At 35.3% G+C, this 20,710-nt stretch overlaps 1 protein-coding gene across 3 annotated transcripts in view; it reads right to left on the bottom strand.

Moving 5' to 3' along the window:
* The window catches only part of AKAP10 (A-kinase anchoring protein 10), a 223,565-nt gene that overhangs the window by 22,339 nt on the left and 180,516 nt on the right, over nucleotides 1-20,710 (bottom strand). For all 3 annotated transcript variants that reach the window (XM_075546762.1, XM_075546764.1, XM_075546763.1), the window contains 3 exons: nucleotides 14,568-14,650; nucleotides 7,514-7,566; nucleotides 5,168-5,263 (listed from right to left, as the gene is read on the bottom strand). In XM_075546762.1, the coding sequence (XP_075402877.1) occupies nucleotides 5,168-5,263; nucleotides 7,514-7,566; nucleotides 14,568-14,650 (232 nt within the window). The remainder of the gene's footprint in view (nucleotides 1-5,167; nucleotides 5,264-7,513; nucleotides 7,567-14,567; nucleotides 14,651-20,710) is intronic.

Raw genomic sequence — 20,710 nt, 5'->3', positions numbered from 1 at the left:
ATATTCCTTCCATCTCCCTTTGATACTTGCTTCATCGTTTAATGGTTTGCCCACAGGCTACTTCCAACACTGCAACTGTGCGCTTTCCTTTGGGTTTTGTAATTCCAGATTTTCCCACATTTCATTATAATACTCTACTTTGTATTCCTAAGCTGGCCTTTGATATTTTCTGTTCAGATCTCTTACTTTATCATTTTTTCCTTTTGCTTTAGTTTCCATATATTCTAGTGCAAGTTTCAAAGTCTCTTCTGACATTTTCTTTATTTCTTTTCTTTTACATGAACTTTTGGTTTCTTCATGTAAAAAAATCTTTACATCATCTCAAAACTCATTTGCTGCTTGGCCATGATTAATGCATCATATGTATTCTTGAGATGGTTCTAAATCCAGGTGGAGTATATTCACAGTAATTATCACTAAATCTTGATAGCATGTTTGACTGCACAAGGTTTTAGAAATTTTCACTTTCTACATCTTTGACCTCAGTGATTGGTAGGTATATAAATATGAATTTTAGTTATTTTAACTGGCAATCCTTGTAATAGGCATATGGACACTATTCCATCACGGAAAGCACTATATTTTAGGTGAGGTTTTTTGATGCCCTTTAAGATGATGAATGTGACACCATTTGACTTTGTTAATCTCAGCACAATAAACAATATGATTGTTTGATTCAACCTGGACAATACTAGTTCAAATCAGCCTATGAAATAAATACTAGTCCAAATCTTTATGTTTCACTTTATAACTACCTTTATTTTTCCTAAATTTATATTTCATGTATTCCATGTTCAGACTATTGAAAGAACTTCAGAGACTGAAATGGAACATGATTATCAGTTAACAGACTTTATTGAGAAATACAAGCTGCTGAACTTTTCCAGAGGGGAAGGGGAGCAAAGGACAGCACCAGAGGGCAAGAAGCCGAGTTTGAACCCATTAATTTTTAACAGTTATTTGTGCTGTTTCGTCTCATTTTGAATTGTACATCAGGAAATGAAGATTCCCAGAAGTATTACTCCACCTTTGTCATTAAGGTTGACTCTATTTTGAGGAGGCAGATCTTTCCCAACAGTATTTTGAGGTTTTACAGTGTGAAGGGCTCATCTTTAGGCACTTTACCACATAATGTTCCACTGCTATTTAAAGGTTTTCAGTAGCTAATTTTTCAGACGTGTACTGCCTCATCTTTGTTGTCTTTTAAGTGTACAAATTCTACTGAAACTTGTCCAGCAAAGATGACTTTGCTAGTATTTGAAATACCTGTGCCATGGCTTTGAGGATCACAGCAACACCCAAGCCATGATGGTGTAACAAAATGATGTACAGTGGTGGAACAAAAATCAGCTGTATAAAGTATAATTTACACATAATCCAATGCATAAAAGTATAGTTTGATACATTTTGACTTATGAGTATAGTAAATACCCACCAATACAAAGTTTAAAATACTTCCATGATCCATAATGTTTCCTCGTCACCTTTGAAGACAATCAATCCTCTCCTTAATCTCGTTCCTGAAAACCACCACTGATTAGCTTTATATCACTACTTTTGAGAATATCATATGCACAGAATTATATAGTAGGCAGTATTTTGTGTTTGACTTATAATACTTGTGATTATAATATATTGATGTGGTTGTCTCAAGTTCAATCCTTATGTATCTTAATACTTACCTAAACTATTGATATGAAATATGGCCTTAGGCCTCTGGCTGTATCAAGCCAGGGCCAGGCTTTCTGTGAGTCATTTAAACTAAGCATCATGTCTCAAAGGAGTAGTTCAAGGGGGTGATTTCACACCTTTAGCTAAAAATTTACATGTATCACCTTCTTATTTTTGCCATTTTAAACAGGAATAACTAAAGATAACAACAACCAAAGAATAAAAACTTTAACTTCCGTATCCTTTCCAGAAAACAACTACCTAGTAAACTGCATGGCCATAACTGACCTATGGATAGCCAAAGAAAAACTGTAATAAGGCAGCGATCAAACAAGCATCCAGTCTCTACTGTCATGATTTGTTTGTTTCTCTAGTACCCCACTCCTAAGTACCAGAATGTGTTAAACTGGGTTGACTAGAAAAACAAATCCAGGGAGACACACACACACACACACACACACACACACACACACACACACACACACACACCCCTACATATAAGAAAGAGCTTTAAATCAATGAGTCATTAAGAAAATACCCATCCCAGTCCAGATCAAGTCTATAAGTCCAATATTAGCTTGTAGTCCAATAATAGTCCATAAATGCTTCTTCAGACTCACTCAGTTACATGCAATGATGCAAAATGCAAAATACAGGCTGGTGGGTACAAAGTCTTGTGGATCTAATGTTGGTGGATGCATTTCCAGGGCTCTGGCTGCCATCAGCATAGCTCCATGTGGCTTGTCAGCAGGAAGGTGAAGCAGAGCGTGTGGCTCACCTCCAGGGAGAAAAAGAGTTAAGTTCCCAGAATCATAAGGCCATATCCACAAGGAGGCATCACATCAGGCTGTGACCTGATTGTCAGGCTAGACTCCACCCCTTCACTCTATTTGTCAATTTAACATGAAATTATGTAGCTACCAGTGTCTTAAGTACTGTATATACTAGTGTATATGTTGAGTTTTCCAGCAAATTTTAAATGCTGTTTTTGTGGTAAAATTACGGAAAAAAATGTTTAAAAAAGGGGTCGGGGGGAATCAAGAGCTGGTGCCAGGGGTTTAAGTGGAGAGCAAATGTTTTGAGAATGATGAGGGCAATGAATGTACACATGTACTTTGCACAATTGATGTATGGATTTTGAGAAGAGTTATATGAGTCACTAATAAAATGATTTAAAAAAATTACAGTGGGTGCCTCTGCTGGTATTCAGGTCAGCTTATACTTGAGTATATGTGGTACATTCCTTTTCTTTGTAGGTAGTATCTTCTCTTGACATCCTATAAATTATCCAGTAAGTTGTTGGATATCAAGCTTATTTCTAATTACTGGCTGTTGTACTTGTCGCTAAGTGTTGATGAGCTGTTTCCGATTAATAACAACCCTATATACAATAGAATTTAACAATGTCAGTCCTGCACCATCATCACAACTGTTTGAGCTCTCTGGCGGTCCATATCCTTGAGAGTCTTTCTCTTTTTTGCTGCCCTTCCATGTTACCAAGCATGATGTTCTCCAGTGATTGGTCTCTCCTGATAACATATCCAAAGTATGTGAGATGAATTCTTGCATACTTGCTTTAAAAGAACACCCTGGCTGTACTTCTTCTAAGAGAGACTTGTTTGTTCCTTTGGCAATACATGGTACTGTCAACATTCTTTGCCAGCACTGTAAGGCAAATGGGTCAATTCTTTGGTGTTCCTACACAGGGTCCAACTTTCACATGCATATGAGGCAATGAAAAATACGATGGCTTGGGTCAGGTACAGCGTAGTGTTCAAAATGACATCCTTTGTTTATATTTACTACTTGCTTTCAAGTGATCTTTTCATCTGTGTTTCTAATTTGCTATTAATCCCATTCAATTATATTGCATATTTATTACAAGAATTTCCATATGTTTTTTAATACACTCTATAAATAGTTACAGTCTTGGAAATCCAGAGGGAGTTGTAGCCTATCCTATTATAGGTCTGCGTCAACTGGATGGCAGTGAGTTTTTTTAAAGTCTATTTCTTTCACTGTGTTTGGATTTTCCTTGACGTTCTTGAACATATATGTAGGATTTTAAAATAGCTGTTTAAAGGTCTTTGCTAATTGTCATTTCTGAGTCTGTTTCTACAGACTGTGTTTTCTCTAGGTTATGGGTCAAGTGTTTCTGCTTTCTTACAATGTCTAATTTTTTTACTTAAAGTTGGACAATGATTTTTACTCTGTGGAGTGTTTTGTTGTATTCCTTTAAAGAGGGCTAGTTTTTCTCTAGCATGCAAGTAAGTTACTTATACATCAGTTTGATCCCCATAACTTGCTTTTAAGCTCGGTTAAGGGTCTTTCTCCTACGGCTAATGTAATTCTAGTAGAGCATAAACCTTTTCTGGAGACACTTTGGCCAAAATGAACATGAACACTTATGTGGTGGGTTATATAATTATTTGTCAATTTGAGGATTAAGAGTGTTGGGGTGGAGTCTAGTCTGTCAATCATTGTATAGCAAATGAAGCCTCTGTGTGGGCATGGCCTTCTGAGAATTCTGGGAAGTCCTATAGTTCCTCCTTGAAGCCAGAGAAACCTCTCTCACTGCTCATTCCCTGAGACAATGCTCTACTGAAAAGACACATGGCACTATGCCCTGGGCGCTTGAGAAGCCACGTGGACCTATCCTCATGCAGCCAGACCTCTGGAGCCAGAGAAGCCAATGTGGAGACCCCTGCCAGCACTCAGATGCTTACAATGACACTAGATCCCCAAGACTTCTGATGCACTGGCCTGTGATCCTCCTGCATTTGGCATCATTGCATGTGTTTTGTGAGTCTGAAGAGACTTTATAGATTGGTATCAGACATTTGGGCTAATATAGGATTTATGGACTTGATCTGAACTGGGCTGGAATGTTTTCTTAATATACATTTACTCTTTGATATAAATCTCTCTCTTACATATATCTGAGTGTGCTGGATTTGTTTCTCTAATCAACCCAGACTAATAATTTATTAGACCCATATTCCAAGAATTGTCTAGCCTCATATTTTCTGGGTTCTTTCCCTATCTGTATAGATTGGTACTCACCAAAGACTCTAGGGGACTTCCTTACATATTTCTGAAGCTCTCTTTCTTTTAAGGATCTTTTCTGATACCATGTCCTTCAAGTTCTATCTATGTTGAGCACCCTAAATTTCAACTACCCACTTCTCAATTCAGCAAGACACTACTGGGTTGTTGGCTTTCTTTCTTTGTAAACTTTAGAAATTACTTCTAGGCCCAAATCTATGACTGCCTACAATTATCTTTTTTATAAAAGTTAAAGTTCTATACATAGTAGCAGTTGTGTATTATGTTTGCCAGGTGTTTCATGGTTGTTTATGATGAGGGGGCAGTCTCCAGTACAAATTATTCAAAGGCATAAGTAGAAACTCTCAACGACCTCCTTTATTTTTGTCTACCTGTAATCTAATTCTTTTCAGTTGTATGTATACAAGCTAGGTCAGCATGCCATCCTTACCTTTGTAGATTTCTCTGTTGGTTCATCATACTGTGCTTGCTGCATAACATCACTAACTATCATCTTCGCAATCTTCCAAGCTAATTCTTCTTGTGCCTAAAAGAAATTATTAAAAATGTTGATAATACTTATTTAAATTGGGATTTAAATGTAATTGTATATATATATATAATTTAATTTATTTGGATAAGAAGTACCTTTCCAGATGTGAAAGGATATGGGCCACTCTCTAATATGATACATTATCATGCCATCTGCAGTCTTCCAGTGTCATGTACTGGGTACCCCATGCTGTGATCATTTTCCTATCAGACAGTCAAAATACAACTTTTCTCTTTTCCATTCTTACCCTCCTTAACATATAGTGCTCCTTGGGTTGTCACACACAATCCATTCCAAATTTGTGCTTGAACACCAAAATGTTCAAGACGTGAACATACTTTTCCCATAAAATGTAATGGAAAAACAAATAATTGGTTCTGATGCCCCCAAATTACACTTATAAATTCACTATAGAGGTTTTGAGTCTTCTTATATATCACTGTTCTCATCATTGAGTTGTTTCTGATTTATCCAAAATTTAACAGTAACTTTGCAACCTCTTTGATGGCCTGAGTTCTTTGTTTTGTGGCTAACACATCACACATTTTGTTATATTGGCTGCTTTAATCACTTTTTTTCCTCAAAAATATTGATAATCTCAACTTAGCCACATTGTATCCAGCCACCAAATCAGACAAGTGGAGACCTGATTCAAATTTCGAAGTGATTTCTTTAACTCTAAAGTGGTTCTCACAGGTTGTTTTTGGTTTTTTTTTTTAACTGCTGGCATCACCAACTTTCTTTGGAGTCATGATTACGGTGTTTTATGCAAATAAGGAAAAATAGCACAGTAACTAATGTTTTAAGGTACAAACATAAGCACTATATGTTATCTGAACAAAAGAGATGCTTAGACTGAAGTGTTACCATTTGTGTCTGAGGTGAGACACCACACGTAACTCACTCTGACCCATACAGGTTTTTTCAAGTTAGGTTTTCAGTTCAACTGTCAAGCAAAGTTATGCATACAGAGTAATTTTTTTTTTCAAAATCTGCTGTTCAAGCAGTGGAAAGTTCAAGCTTGGAGCTAGTTGGAAACCAAGGTAAATTTAAGAATTTTAAAAAGCAAGCTTCTAATTTATCAAAGTAAAACTGATGGAAGGATGAAGCATTTGTGCTTTTTCCCCACCGACAATGATTACTGATGATTGTTTGTTGATTGAAACAATGATGCATGGATATCCTTTAGAGGTTAGTTTCTGGACTGAAGTTATTTCCACTGCTATCACAGATAATTGTTCGGTGCGCAAATAGGCTCCCCTTTCTTGTAAAATTCTGGATAAGCTACCATGTTTGAACATGAGTAATAATGAAAGAGGAAATGTGGTCCTTAGCAAAAGTACTTATTTTTTCTTTTTAAAATCATTTTATTGGGGCCTCGTACAACTCTTAACACAATCCATACATACATCCATGTATCAAGCACATTTGTACATTTGTTGCCATCATCACTCTCAAAATATTTTCTTTCTACTTGAACCCTTGTTATCAACTTATTTTCCCCTCCCTCCTCGTCTCCCACCCGACAAACCCTTGATAATTTATAAATTATTATATTGTCATGTCTTACATGTCTGACATCTCCCTTCCCACTTTTCTGTTGTCCGTCCCCCGGGGAGGGGGTTATATGTACATACTTCTGAATGGTTCCCCCTTTCTACCCCACCTTCCCCTTACCCTCCTGATATTGCTACTCTCATTATTGTTCCTGAGGGGTTTATCTGTCCTGGATTCCCTGTGTTTCCAGTTCTTATCTGTCCCAGTGTACATCCTCTGGTCTAGCTGGATTTGTAAGGCAGAATTGGGATCATGATAGTGGGGAGGAGGAAGCAATAAAAAAAATGGAGGAAGTTGTATATTTCATCATTGGTATACTGCACCCTGGCTGGCTTGTCTCCTCCCTGCGGCCCTTCTGTAAGGGGATGTCCAGTTGACTACCAATGGGCTTTGGGTCTCCACTCCACACGCCTCCTCATTCACAATGATATGATTTTTTTGTTCTTTGATGCCTGATACCTTATCCCATCGACACCTCATGATCACACAGGCTAGTGGGCTTTGTTGTTTCTGAGCTAGATGGCTGCTCGTTTATCTTCAAGCCTTTAAGATCCCAGACACTATATCTTTTGATAGCCGGACATCATCAGCTTCCGTCACATTTGCTTATGCACCCTTGTCTTCAGCAATAGTGTTGGGAAGGTGAGCATCATGGACTAACAAAGGTACTTTTAAAGTAAAATTTACCTCATCAGTATTTCCTTGCACCCATTTCTTCATAGCTTGTGAGAACATGAATCCTAATAAACAAAACCAAAATCAAACACTGGTTACACAATTACATTTTAAATACTCTTATTTATAAGCTGTTATTGTAAGAAATAGGGATTATTTTCTGGCACAAATCCATCCAAAACATTAAGAAATATTACCAATAATTAAAAATTGATCATAATGCCTCTGTAACAGACTAAATAAAGTTGTATATGCATTTTGTTTTAATTTTATTATAGTTAATATATATTAAAAGTTTACAATGGTAACAGTTTTTAAGTGTTTAATTCAGTAAATTTAACTATAGTCACTATGTTGTGCTATCTGAAAACCTTTTGAAAAACTGTTTTAGAGTTCTGGAATTTTCTTCTACTCCCCTTTTTTGGAAGTGGGAGGTATGCATTTATTGATAATAATTTCATTAGTAATTTTATTATTGTTGAGAATGTATGAAGTACATATAACAATTAAACAATTTCTATATGTGTAATTCAATATCACTGATTACATTCTTCAAGTGTGCAATCATTTTCGGCCTCCTTTCCGAGTTATTTCTTCCCATTAACATAAATTTACATCCTTCTAAGTTAATGAATTTGCTGTTTCAGTTTAATCTCAAGTAGATAGGTCTTAAATGAACACAATGTTCAAGGCAGACATTTTTAACTACTTAAACTAACATACAATTTGGATTTAAGATGAGTTCAGAGGATAGTTTGGGTTTAAAGTTTAAAGATTATCACAGGACAATAATTTCAGGGGTTCATCTAGGTTCTATAACTCCAGAATCTGGAATCTATCAGTATTTGAAGTTCTAGTCTATATTTTCCCCTTTTTGATTAGGATTCTTCTATAGAAGCTTTGAATAAAATGTTTAGTAATGGTAGCCTGCGCATCATCTAATTCTGTACTCAGAATTCCTTCTGTATGAAGGAAATTAATAGCATATTTCATTTCTTCCTTCTGTTCTTAAGTACTTCTATTTTCCCTTGCCTTGAATGGCTGCTTGTAAGATTTTAAGAACCAGCAACCATAGAATGAACTAGCAGGTAAAACACAAACACTGGCTAACTTGGATGACCCATAAAACCACGAGATTACACTTCCAAACCAAAGAAGCAAATCCCTTAGGGGCTTTTGATATAATCAGCCTCAGCAGCTACTCTTTTTTGTTGTCCTCATTGTAGTTTTGTTGATTTTGTTGTTAATCCATGTATTCATCACACTACTTTTACCAATTCATGTTTTACAGGTGTGCAGCTAATTGACTGTCTCAATTATTGAGCTTATTAATTACATTAATTGGGTGTGCAACAGTACCTTTAATCAACACAATACACTTGTGGTATTACAATATTTATCCTTTTGTGACTGACTTATATTATTTAGCATGTTTCCAGCTCTATCTAGGTTACAGCATAACGACTTTCCCTTAATGGCTCCGTAGTATTTAATTGTATGCACATACCTATTTCTTTTATGCACTCATCTGGTACTCTTCTTTGATTAAAAAAATTCCCATCTACTGTTAGATTTGCAGGAAAGATTAAACAACAACAAAACCATGACTAGGATATTAGACTTGGTTAAGAACACATCATGAGAAATCAATTCATTTATTATGTATCCAAACTTTCAGATCAACTTCTTTACAAAAGTATTTTTAGTAAAGAATATGGGCTTATGAGTTGCATCTCTGGTCATATAAACGAGCTAGGTGAGAACAGAATTTTTAAAAGCTGCCAAAGATACAGAGCACTTCAACCTCAATACAAAGCGACTGGCAATGGTACTTAGATCCTGAGGGATTAACACATAAGTAGTATAGTCTCTATTTCAAAAATAAAAGACAGCTTTCCCTTTCATTGGTCCAAAAAGGCTCACTTCCTTAAGCCAATCAAATTATTGTTGGGTGATTATTTATTGAGGAAAAGTCCTGATTAATCCAATCCTTAAGACAGAACAACAAATAGCTTTCATGAAAAAATATAAAAACTCAGTTTTAATTATTTGCAACTGTTTCAATATTGGTCTAGTCAAGTATTATGGCTGAATCAACAGGGCCTAGGTATTAATGCTCTGTGTCTAAAGTCTAAACTGGCTGTTGAATCACCAAACATATTATACTCTGTTCAAGCTCAACGACAGTGTCCATTATTGACCATCTCCTAGGTGCTGAGATGCCCCTCTTCTCCTCTACTACCCACTTTTTTGACTCCACTTTGTTCAATCGCACTCTTTTAACCTGGAAGTTCTTGAGGATACCCTTCCCAGCTTTCTGTTTTCTTCAACATTTTCTATCTGAGCATTTCATTTTCTTGTGCTTTAACTTCTTTCAACACACAGATCACACAAAAACTCCTCTTTGTGTCGCAAACCCTATAATTCCAAATTTCCCAAACCTATCTCAAACAAAACATGTTCTAAATTGAGCTCATGTTGGTTTCCTGCCTAGTTTACCTTTTATATTAGCTAACCCACAAATTGCCATGCAGTCAGTAAACTATGTCACAAAGCTTATGTTTCTTTCATTTGCTCATTTATTCTCCATATTAAATATCCCCAAATTTCACCTTGGAACTCAATCTCTTTAATTCAATCTGGGAAGTCTCACCTTCCTTCTGAACCCATCTACCACTACTGAAATTCAAATCCTCTCATCTATCTACAGGATTAGATCATTCTGCTGCCTGTTTCCTACGTTCAGTTCCTCCCCAACTGTAATTCATTCCCATAAGAATTTGTGTAGAACTAATCTGTTTAGAAATCCATGATATCTACATAATAAGAGTTGAAGGGTCTTAATATGAAACATAGATTTTACATTGAGGAAATCCCTCTATAGGGATCACATGTTCAAAACATCCTTTCACAGTCCTTTTTCCAACTTCTTATTATTTTAAAAATTACAGTCTTTGGCCTGAAATGAAAGTTTTCATAATATCAGAAGCCTCTGAGATACACTCTTCTCAAGATTCAACCTTTTCATTATTGCTTTAAGGTTAGGGTTTAAAGCAATGAAACTTAAATTGTGGGTGTGTTTAAAGGTAGACATTCTTTCTAGCTGCTCTAGGGAAGGATGAGGAAGACAGGAAGGGTTGTTGAATGGCAACACATTGTCAAGACAGTAATCTGAAGCAATTCTCATAGCATTATTAATACATTAAAATTTTAAAATCTTTATCTCTATTATTTTGGGATTTGTGCTAACGAATCTCCATTGCTTTGGGGCAAATTATTTATTTTTCTAAGAAAAAATCTGAATTTTTAAACCTTATGTCTGTGTCAATGTGTATTAACTGAGTTTTAAAATATAATAATTTTCTAAAATAAAATAAATAAAACCTATAGCCTTAACACCAAGATAACCGATTGTGGCATTTTAAGAGAGCAAGCGTCTCAAAGGAGATGAGAAATAGACTAAAATCAAGAATTTAAATAAACAAGATAATGCCCAATTGTGAATAAGAAAACAAACAAATAAATAGATGTGTAATATAGATGACTTCAGAACATGTGAGCTGGAAAGGTTTTTCTAAAAACGTAGTATCTGAGAAAAGCAGCAGCCTGTCATTTCATGAAAGCCACGACAGGAGTTTCATGGAGGAGAAACAGCAATTGTAGAGGCTGATGGGGAAAAATGACACAAGAAACTTCAGACAAAGAAAATAAAGAACACAATTAGATGTTAGTACATGAAGGAAAGATTAACTCAAGGTAAAGTTAAAAAGACAACAGAGCCATTAATACGTCACAGCAGAGCATCTATATTTTATTTTAAGTGCAATAGAAGAATGAATGACTGGATTATTAAGCAGTAATGGTAAGAAATATTTTTTAAACAGAGAAAAGAGGTATAGTGAAAAGTAAAAAGTATTTTTCCATTCTTAAAATACTCTTAATTTTTTAAATGTATCCTTCCTTTCAAGTAATATTTTGATAAAGATAATATAGATAGCCCTTTAAAAACCCACACGCATCACCCATGATACAGTGAAATAAACATGTTCAACTCAAGTCATTAAGAATTTAAACATTGGGGGGGGGGAGGAGAGAAAAAACAGAAGTTGACACTAAAGGCTCAACAGAAAGTAAATGTCTAGAAAATAATGTTGGCAACTTATGTACATATAGGCTTGATTCAACTGATGTATGGATTGTAATAGGGGTGCAAGAGTCCCAAATAAAATGATCTTTTAATAAAATAAATAAATAAAGACAAGCCTTCAAGGGAAAAAATAAATATGATTTCTAGTTTGTCAGAAATATAAGAACAAAGGAATAAGTTAAAAAACAGAATTAAAAATATCAGGAAGGCTAAACAGGGTCATATAAAAAAAAACTGGTTGATGTTCAACCATTTCAAGAGGTAGTATGTAGTCAAGGACCCATGGTACTGAAGGAATAAGTCAAGCTGCACTGAGGAATTGGTGGGAAAAAATGGTCTCCAGGCATTGACAGAATTCCACCTGAAATGTTTCAACAAATTGATATAGCACTGGAAGTACTCTCTAGTCGATGCCAAGAAATTTGGGAAATAGCGCCTGCCAATTGACTGAAAGAGATCCATATTTGTGCCCACTCCAAAGAAAAGTGATCCCACAAAATATGGAAATTCTCAAACAATATCATTAACATCACATGCAAAAAAGATTTTGATGAAGGTATTTAAAAACAAACAGTTGCAGCAGATTGACAGGGAGCTACCATAAATTCAAGCCAGATTCAGAAGAGGATGTGACATAGGGATATCGCTGCTAATGTCTGATGGATCTTACGTAGAAGTAAAGAATAGCAAAAAGATGTTTACTTGTGTTTTATTGACTATGTAAATATGTGAATTATAATAAACTATGGATAACACTGAGAAGAGCAGGAATTCTAGAACACTTAATTGTGCTCACTTTGAATGTGAACACTAAGCAAGAGACAGACAGATGTGCCAACAGAAAATGAGAATACTGCACAGTTTCAAATCAGGAAAGGTGTTTGAAGAAGAATGCAGCACCAGGATTGGAGCAGGGCTCAGTTAACAATCTGCAATCTGCCGTTGAAATAATTCTGCTTGCTGAAAGGTCCTGAAGCTCTTGCTGATGAAGATTAAATATGAATAACAATCCTTCAGTAAGGATTACAACTCAATGTGAAAAAAACAAAAATGCTCATAACTGGTAAACTAAACAACATAAGACTATATAAGAGCATTGTTTCTCTTTTCCTTTTAGACCTCTACATTCTATTTTCCAAACACCTATCAGAGTAATTTATTTAAAATAGAAAGCAGAACATGTCAATTCACTTCTCCAACTTCTTATAAAATCCCAACACTATACAAGTTCTTATACATTGGTGTCTGGTAACCACATTTACTTTCTATAATCCATCCCTTTGTTTACTCCACTCCAATCACAGCAGTCTTGCTTTTTGGTGATCGTGCAGTGCTCTCCTGCTTCAGGGCTTCATTTTTATTCCTTTTGCCAAAAATGCCCTTCATGTAGCTATTGCTGGCGCTTACTCCCCTGGTTTGCTCCAATCCTTCCTGATCAATACCCCATGTAGGTCACCTAAGCATTTCCTCTGCTTCCAGGCCCTCAGTAATCTTGTCCTACTAGTCATATTTTACATACCCAAAACCCACAGAACCACTGCTGTTTTCAGATGGCAGTATCTTTATCTTTCTAACACGGAAGTTGGCAAACTTTTAAGATAAAGAACCAATCCCGTCACAACAATTTAAAAATTATTTGACAGCCCCAAATATATATTTTATGAACAAACAAAATCATAAATATCTGAAAATGAAATTGTGAATGTTTTATTTTAATTTTCAATTATTACTTCAGAGCCATATAAAAAACTCACTGTCATCAAGTCATTGCTGACCAATTCTGATCCTAGTTACCCAACTGTGAGTTTCCAAACTGTAACTGTTTCTCCTGTGGAGTGGCTAGTGGTTTCCAACTACCAACCGTGGAGATCCCAGCCCAACATGTAACCACTACACCACCAGGGCTCCTATATACATACCTAAAGAGTCTATGTGGTTCAAGAACCACAGTTTGCCGACCTCTATTGTAATATGTCCAGGAATGGCAGTGCACATAGGCATGCTAAAATTACTTACTGAAGAAAGCACTACACCGAATATCCTATCCATTTGGGCATCCAAGACTTTTTTGGCAAAATAGGAATTGAAATAAATTATTTGAATATAGTAGTAAAGTCAGTGGATGACTGCTCCTTTTTTAGTTTAAATTATTACTGTTACATTTTCAAAAACTAAGTATTATCTGATCAAAGAGGGGATCATTTATAGTAGTATACAATTCACTATTTAAGCAACAGGTATAATTTTAAAAATTAGGTATGTACACCTATAAAACTCCACAGTAAGATTAAGGTAATAAGCATTTTCAAGTTCAATCACATTTGTCAAAGCATTTTCTCCTCACAGAAAGTTACTGTTTTTCACTCGGGACAATACTGTAACCCAACCACATAAAAAGTGTACTCGTTTCCAGAATCCTATGCAAACCAATCATTTAGAAGCTGAAATAAGTCACAAAGAATATACTTTGTGAAGTATGAATATAATTCTTCTAAATAACCAAGCATTTTTGCTGCTTAAACAAGGTAAGATTTGCATTTAATCTATCTTGATATTTTTCACAATAGACTCTTCAATAATCTAGGAAATTTCCTGAAAGATTTTAAGATAAATCTTGAATTCACACTAAATTGGCTATTTTGTCACGATATTAAAGGGTAGGCAATACTTTCATGTGGTGTATCTCCTGTAAAAATAGAGAAAGTTTAGTAACTTGGCTCAGAGGAAGAGATTCTATGCAAATGTGATTATATGAGGCGTTGTATTCACTTGTAACAATAAAAGGGTGAAAAATATGGTGGTTGTTTCAAACACCAAAAAACCTGAAACAACTTAGTGTAAATTTTAAATGATTCTACACATAAAATAGATAACTAATGTGAGTGAAGGCCTAATATAAAGCATCAAAATACCACAAACCTTTTGATTTCTTTACATCAGGTTCAGGTTCAGATTCTCGGATGAATTGCCCCAGATCACTTACTCTTCCAAATGACATTTTCCTAAATAAGGACGAAACAAAGACTATCATTTTTAACACTTGGAATTATATTCAGAAGTGGGGAGGGAGGGGCTATTTACAGCACGATTTATCTAAATTTGAAGAGGTAAAAACCTAATTTAACCTTGACCCTTATAATTTAAAATGTGGTAAATTTTAAATAGAAAATACAGAAAGCCAAATAATCTTTTAAGTTCATGAAATTTAATTCAAATTTCCAAAAATGTTTATGAAAGACAAACTAATACATAATTCACAATTCTAAAATCCATACATAGGAGGCACAAGAATAATCAAGACAACTTTGTAAAAAAAGAGCAACAGGTAGGAATTATTCTAAAAACGGTCAAAATGTATTTTAAAGCTACAGAATAAAAAGGTACAAAACTCCACTGTCATTGAGTTAATTCCAACTCATAGTAATACTATAGGGCAGAGTTGAACTACTCCATAGGGGTTCCAAGACTGCAAATCTTTCTGAGAGCAAAGAGCATCTGTCTCCATCAGAGCAACGTGTTTGAACTGATAACCTTGTTTAGCAGCCCAACAATAAACCCACTGTACCACTAGAGGACCTTTTAATTTTAATGGGTAGACAATTATGAATAGACAAATTCAAATCAATGATCTAAGGGATAAATCTCAAAGCATTAGTATAAAAGAAGCTATCACACAAACTACACACTGCATTATTCCATTCATGTGAAATTCTGTAAGGGAAAATTAAGATGTTGGCTCCCATAAAGATTTACAGACTCATCTACATAGTCTATACAGAGTCTATATAGAGTCACTATAAGTCTGAACTGACTTATTGGCAGTGGGTTTGGTTTACGGTAATAAAAGCCATGAATATAAGATTGACTGGCACGAGGGAATTATTTCGGGTAAAGAAAATGTGCTATTATCATTATATAATAATGTGCTATTATTATAATTATTTTCAATATATAAAATTTTGTATATATTTGTGAAAGTTCATTGAAACTATACATTAAAAATTAATGAATGGTACATTAATTATCTCAATAAAACAAATCAACATTTTAAGAAACCAATGAAATAAAACAAAAACTTTGAAAGATGATGTTAACCTGGGTTTTCTACAGAAACAAAACCAATAACACTCATACATGCATATGAAACAACCATACAAGACATTTTCATCAAGGAATAAACCCAACAAAGTCCAACCCAGGTCCATGAGTCAGATACTACTAGATCAGCATTTCTCAACCTGTGGGTCACAACCCCTTTGGGGGTCCAATGTCCCTTTCACAGGAATTGCCCAATTCATAACAGTAGCAAAATGACAGTTACGAAGTAGCAATGAAAATAATGTTATGGTGGGGGGGGGGGGGTCATCACAACATGAGGAACTGTATTTATTAAAGGGCCGTGGCATTAGGAAGGTTGAGAACCACTGTACTAGATGGAGGTTCTTCCAGATTCACACAGTTGCCTGCCAGTCTATGAAGCAGAAAGGTAGAGCAAGAAACTGTAAATCACAGGCCTGTGAGTACAGTTACATAGCTCCACAGTTGGTAAGCTGCCAATAGCTCCCAGTCAGCAGGTCACATGGGCTGTAGGCCCAGGATTCAATCAGGAATAATATGGGCAAGAGAGAGGCAAGTTCTATACAGTGATTCATAAAGAGCCCATACCCTCAACGAGACGTCATTAGGATGTCTCCTGAATGAAATGTTGGATTCCACCCATACCTTCCCACCCATACCTAGATACTCCTGGTTAGGGATGGAGTCAAATTTGCCAATCAGGTCACAGCCTGATGCTATGTTCTTAGGGGTGTGAACCTTCTCATAAGAAGAACTCTTCTTACTCTGTCACTCTGCCTTTTTGCCTTCTGGGACTCTGGTAGCCAACCCGAGAGTTGACGATCTATCCATGTAGACCCTGGATCCACAGGACTTTGCACCACTGTCCTGTGATCTTCCTGAATTCTACATGATTGAATGCTGTTGGTGTGAGTCTAAAGGACTTATGGATTAATATTGGGCTTATGGGCTTAAGTTGGACTGGGCTGAGATGCTTTCTTAATATGTAATTACTTCTTGACATGAGCTTTCTTATAAATATGACTGTCACTGGATTTATCTAGTCAACACATCCCCATACAACAGGTCTGTCAACTATCTCAACAAAAAATATTAAAAACATTTTAAGAAACAAAATCTCAGAGACAATTTATGTAAGAAAAAATATTATAAAGGCAGTATCTCAAAACAGGGAAAAAGGGCATTATTGTTAGGTGCCAACAAATAAGCCCAGATTCAGAGTAAGCTTATGTGCATTAAAATGATATACTGCTCACTTGTGCACCATTTTAACAATTGTAGTGTTTGAGCCCACTGTTGCAGCCACAGCGTCAATCTATCTCATTGGGGGTGTTAACTTCTTTTTCAGTAACTTGCTATTTTACTAGGCATGTCATTCTCCTGGACTGGCCTATATTAATAGTTGAATGTTATGATGAGATGAAATTGTCCCATTCTCACTTCTAAGAAGCAGTCTGGGTATACTTCTAAGACAATTTTTTTTCTTCTGAAGACTCTGTTACTTTCAATATTCTTCTCCAACACCATACATTTCTTCTTCAGTTTTCCTTATTCACTGTTTAGCATTTACATGCATATGAGTGTGAATGAAATACCATAGCTTGAGTCAAGCATCCCTTTCTTGACTTTAAACCATGTTCTGTTAGAATGGCAACCTCTGAGTTGATGTACTAAACACAAGTAAATGCTCTTCTTCTCAATGTTACCCATAATTTGTAATCCACACAGTCAAATGCCTTAGCATAGTCAATAAAATAGCAGTATTTTCAATGCTTACAGTCAAGGTTCATCTGACATTAACAATGATATCTCTCTTTCCAAAGCCTCTTTTGAGTCTGGTTTGAATTTGTGGTAGCTTCCTGTTGATAAACTGTTACATCTGTGTTTTAATTATCTTTAGCAAAATTCTACTTAAATATAATAGTTATTATTCAATAGTTTCCACATTCTGTTGGGTCACCTTTCATTTGAATGGGCACAGATATGGATCTCATCCAGTTAGTTAGCGAGGTACACGTCTTTCTAATTTCTTGGCATTGACAAGTGATTGCTTTAATTGTTATATCAATTTGGGGTGATGTTTCAACTCCAGGCATTTTATTTTTTGCTAATTCCTTCAGTGTAGCTTGGATGTGCTCCTTTAGTATCACTAGTTCTTGTTCAAATGCTACCTCTTGAAGTGGTTAAATGTTGATCCATTCTTTTAGGAACAGTGACTGTTCCTAAATGCTTTCTTAACCATTCAATATTTTTCCCAGAGAAAGAAAAATTTAGCATTGTAATTCAAAGCTTAAAAATTTTAATTTAGTTCTTTCAGCTTGAAATATGCTATGTTCTTTCCATTTGGCTTTCTTAAACCATATCTTTATACAGTTCATCACAGTAAAATGTTTTCTCTTCTAGCGCTGTCTTTAGAAATTTTCTGATCAGCTCTTGGCTTCATCATTTTTTTCCCTTTACTTTAATTACGGTGCTCTATATTCAATTGTGGATAGTTATAAACCAAACATTAAAGGTAATGATGCAGAAATGATGAATTTTAGTAAAGTCTGAAGTTGATTAAACATGCAGTTAAGATGCATTGATAATACAGCCAACAAAAAATTATTTTTATGGTTTTCGTGATTTGTGGGCCTGTTCATGGAATTATTTGGGACACTGATTCAAAAACTTTCATTAGATAGCTTCTTATAGTATCCTACTACGTTTTTAAAAATTTATATTATACTAATTTAAGAATTTAGCATCCTAGTTTTAAACATGGTAAGATTCAGACTGACAAATTACAAGATAATACAAAAAGGTAAAAATTATTTGATTAAAAATTTGGTATTAAAGAACTTTTAGAGAGAAGTTGTGTATGAAACAATGCTAATTGATTACACATTTAACTGCCAATTATAAAGTCAATGGTTCAAACCCAGCTGTCACTCAGCAATCTTAAAAAAAAATTAAATGTTTGGGATCCCATAGGGGCTGTTCTTTGCTGTCCTATGGAGTCACTATGAATTAGAATCTACTGATGACAGTAGGTTTTTAACAATTTTTTTCTATTGGTATGAGAGGCTGTGCAATATATACAGACACTAAAAGTTGGGTAGCAAAGGCAGAACACAGCTTGAGAAGAATGGAAAGTAAAACAGCAAATTGGTAGGGCCCATATATGGAAGCTGTAAGAGGAAATTATAGTGTTGAAAATGCAAAATCTCACAGCAATTTTCATATATATTCTGAAGAAATCCATTATTATTCTTCAAATTATACAGTAAGCATTCCAGAATACATTGTAATATATAAGTCAGTGAATAATTCATGTTAAATGTTTCAGAGGTGGGGTAGACTTCAAGCTTCTTTATAAGAAAAATTCTAACTTTTAAGAATGTCTGTGGAGAGCTGTTTATTTCATAAAAGTCACTACCAGTCAACCTATTATGGCTCATAGCAATTCTTTAGGACAAAATAGAGCTTCCTCTGTGGGTCCTTTTAAGGCTGTAGTTCTTTATGGGAGCAGAAATTCTCATCTTTTGTGTGCAGAGCAGCTGGTGGGATCACATAGTTGATTTTGCAGTTAGCAGTTAAACACATAACATACTAAGCCATTAGTACTCCTTATGTATTGTACAGTAACTGTTATTTCTGGCCCCTTTTTAAGATAACAAATCAAAATGCCTGCTATTCTGTTCCTAATAAAGGTGAAGTGATCCTTGGGGGAAGTTCCAAGTTCATTCAATTTGCATTCTTTCAATAGCTATTTGGATCAAAAGACACTGTGTGAAGAATAGCTTGAGATAAATATTTAATACAACACAAAATACTTTAAATAAAGTCAGCATACATGTCCTCTCCCTCAGGCTAGCTCACACTACATTATAATAGGCTGATTTTCTATGTGCAAGCACAGTGAAGAGTGGTACATGGCATATGTTCTGTTTTTAAAAAACTACAGCTGATAGGGACAAACTGGTGCCATTTTTAGAATCAGCAGGTCAAATATACCAAGAAACAAGTATAACATATAAGAGACCAGTACATGTGTTGGCCACAGTAATTATGGGAGTACAAAAGTTGGAAACAAAGAGAAACGAACAGTATTTACAAAATATAGTCTACTAAGTATAGTAATAGCTGGATACAGATAGAATTTTCTAAGACCAATGCTGTCTTCATCCAAAATAACTTTTTTTTTTTTCTCCAACCCTGCCAGGAAGTCTGTTACTTGGCTGGCTGGGAGACCCCGGGAAAACCAAAAATAATTTTTTATAATAACACAAAATGAAACTTTACATGTGGACTTCTCCCAATAGAATTCACCAAAATCAAACTGACTGTGGGAAGAGACGATGGAGTCTGTATCAGCAACTAAAATCAGGCCAAGAACTGACTGTGGAAGAGACCATTAATTAATTCTTTACATGTTAAGTTCAGGTTAAAACTGAAAAAAATCAAAACAAGTTTTTGAGAGCCAAAATATAATCTTGAGTCTAACCCACTTCAATTTCAAGAAAAGATTTGACACATTGAACACTATTGACAGAAGACAAAGCGGGCTGTGGAATAATAGCAAAAATGTCATACATGAAGTAAAAGGTCATCTAAAATACAAGAAAGAAAAAACGATCAAAACGGTTATCAAGAGAGACTCTGAAGCTTGCTCTTAATCATAGAGTAGCTATGGTAATGAAAAGAAATGATGAAGTAAGAGAGTGAAACAGAAAATTTCGAAGGGCAATTCAGAAGGCAAAGTAAAATATTATAGAGAGATGGGCAAAGACCCAGAGTTAGAAAACAAAAAAGAAGAACATGCTCAGCATATCTGAAACTGAGCGAACCCAAGACAAAACGACAATCTAAAGTTGCAATATGGGTAAAATATTGAATGATGCAGAAAGCATCAAAAGAAGATGGAAAGAAAAGTCAATGTATCAAGGGGGTACCAATTACAAGGAACTACATATAACCCGCTCCCTGGGGGACGGACAACAGAA

The sequence above is a fragment of the Tenrec ecaudatus genome, chromosome 4 (assembly GCF_050624435.1).
Source record: "Tenrec ecaudatus isolate mTenEca1 chromosome 4, mTenEca1.hap1, whole genome shotgun sequence".
Classification (NCBI taxonomy): domain Eukaryota; kingdom Metazoa; phylum Chordata; class Mammalia; order Afrosoricida; family Tenrecidae; genus Tenrec; species Tenrec ecaudatus.
Note: the sequence above shows the minus strand (reverse complement) of the source record. Positions and strands in the feature narration are given on the sequence as shown.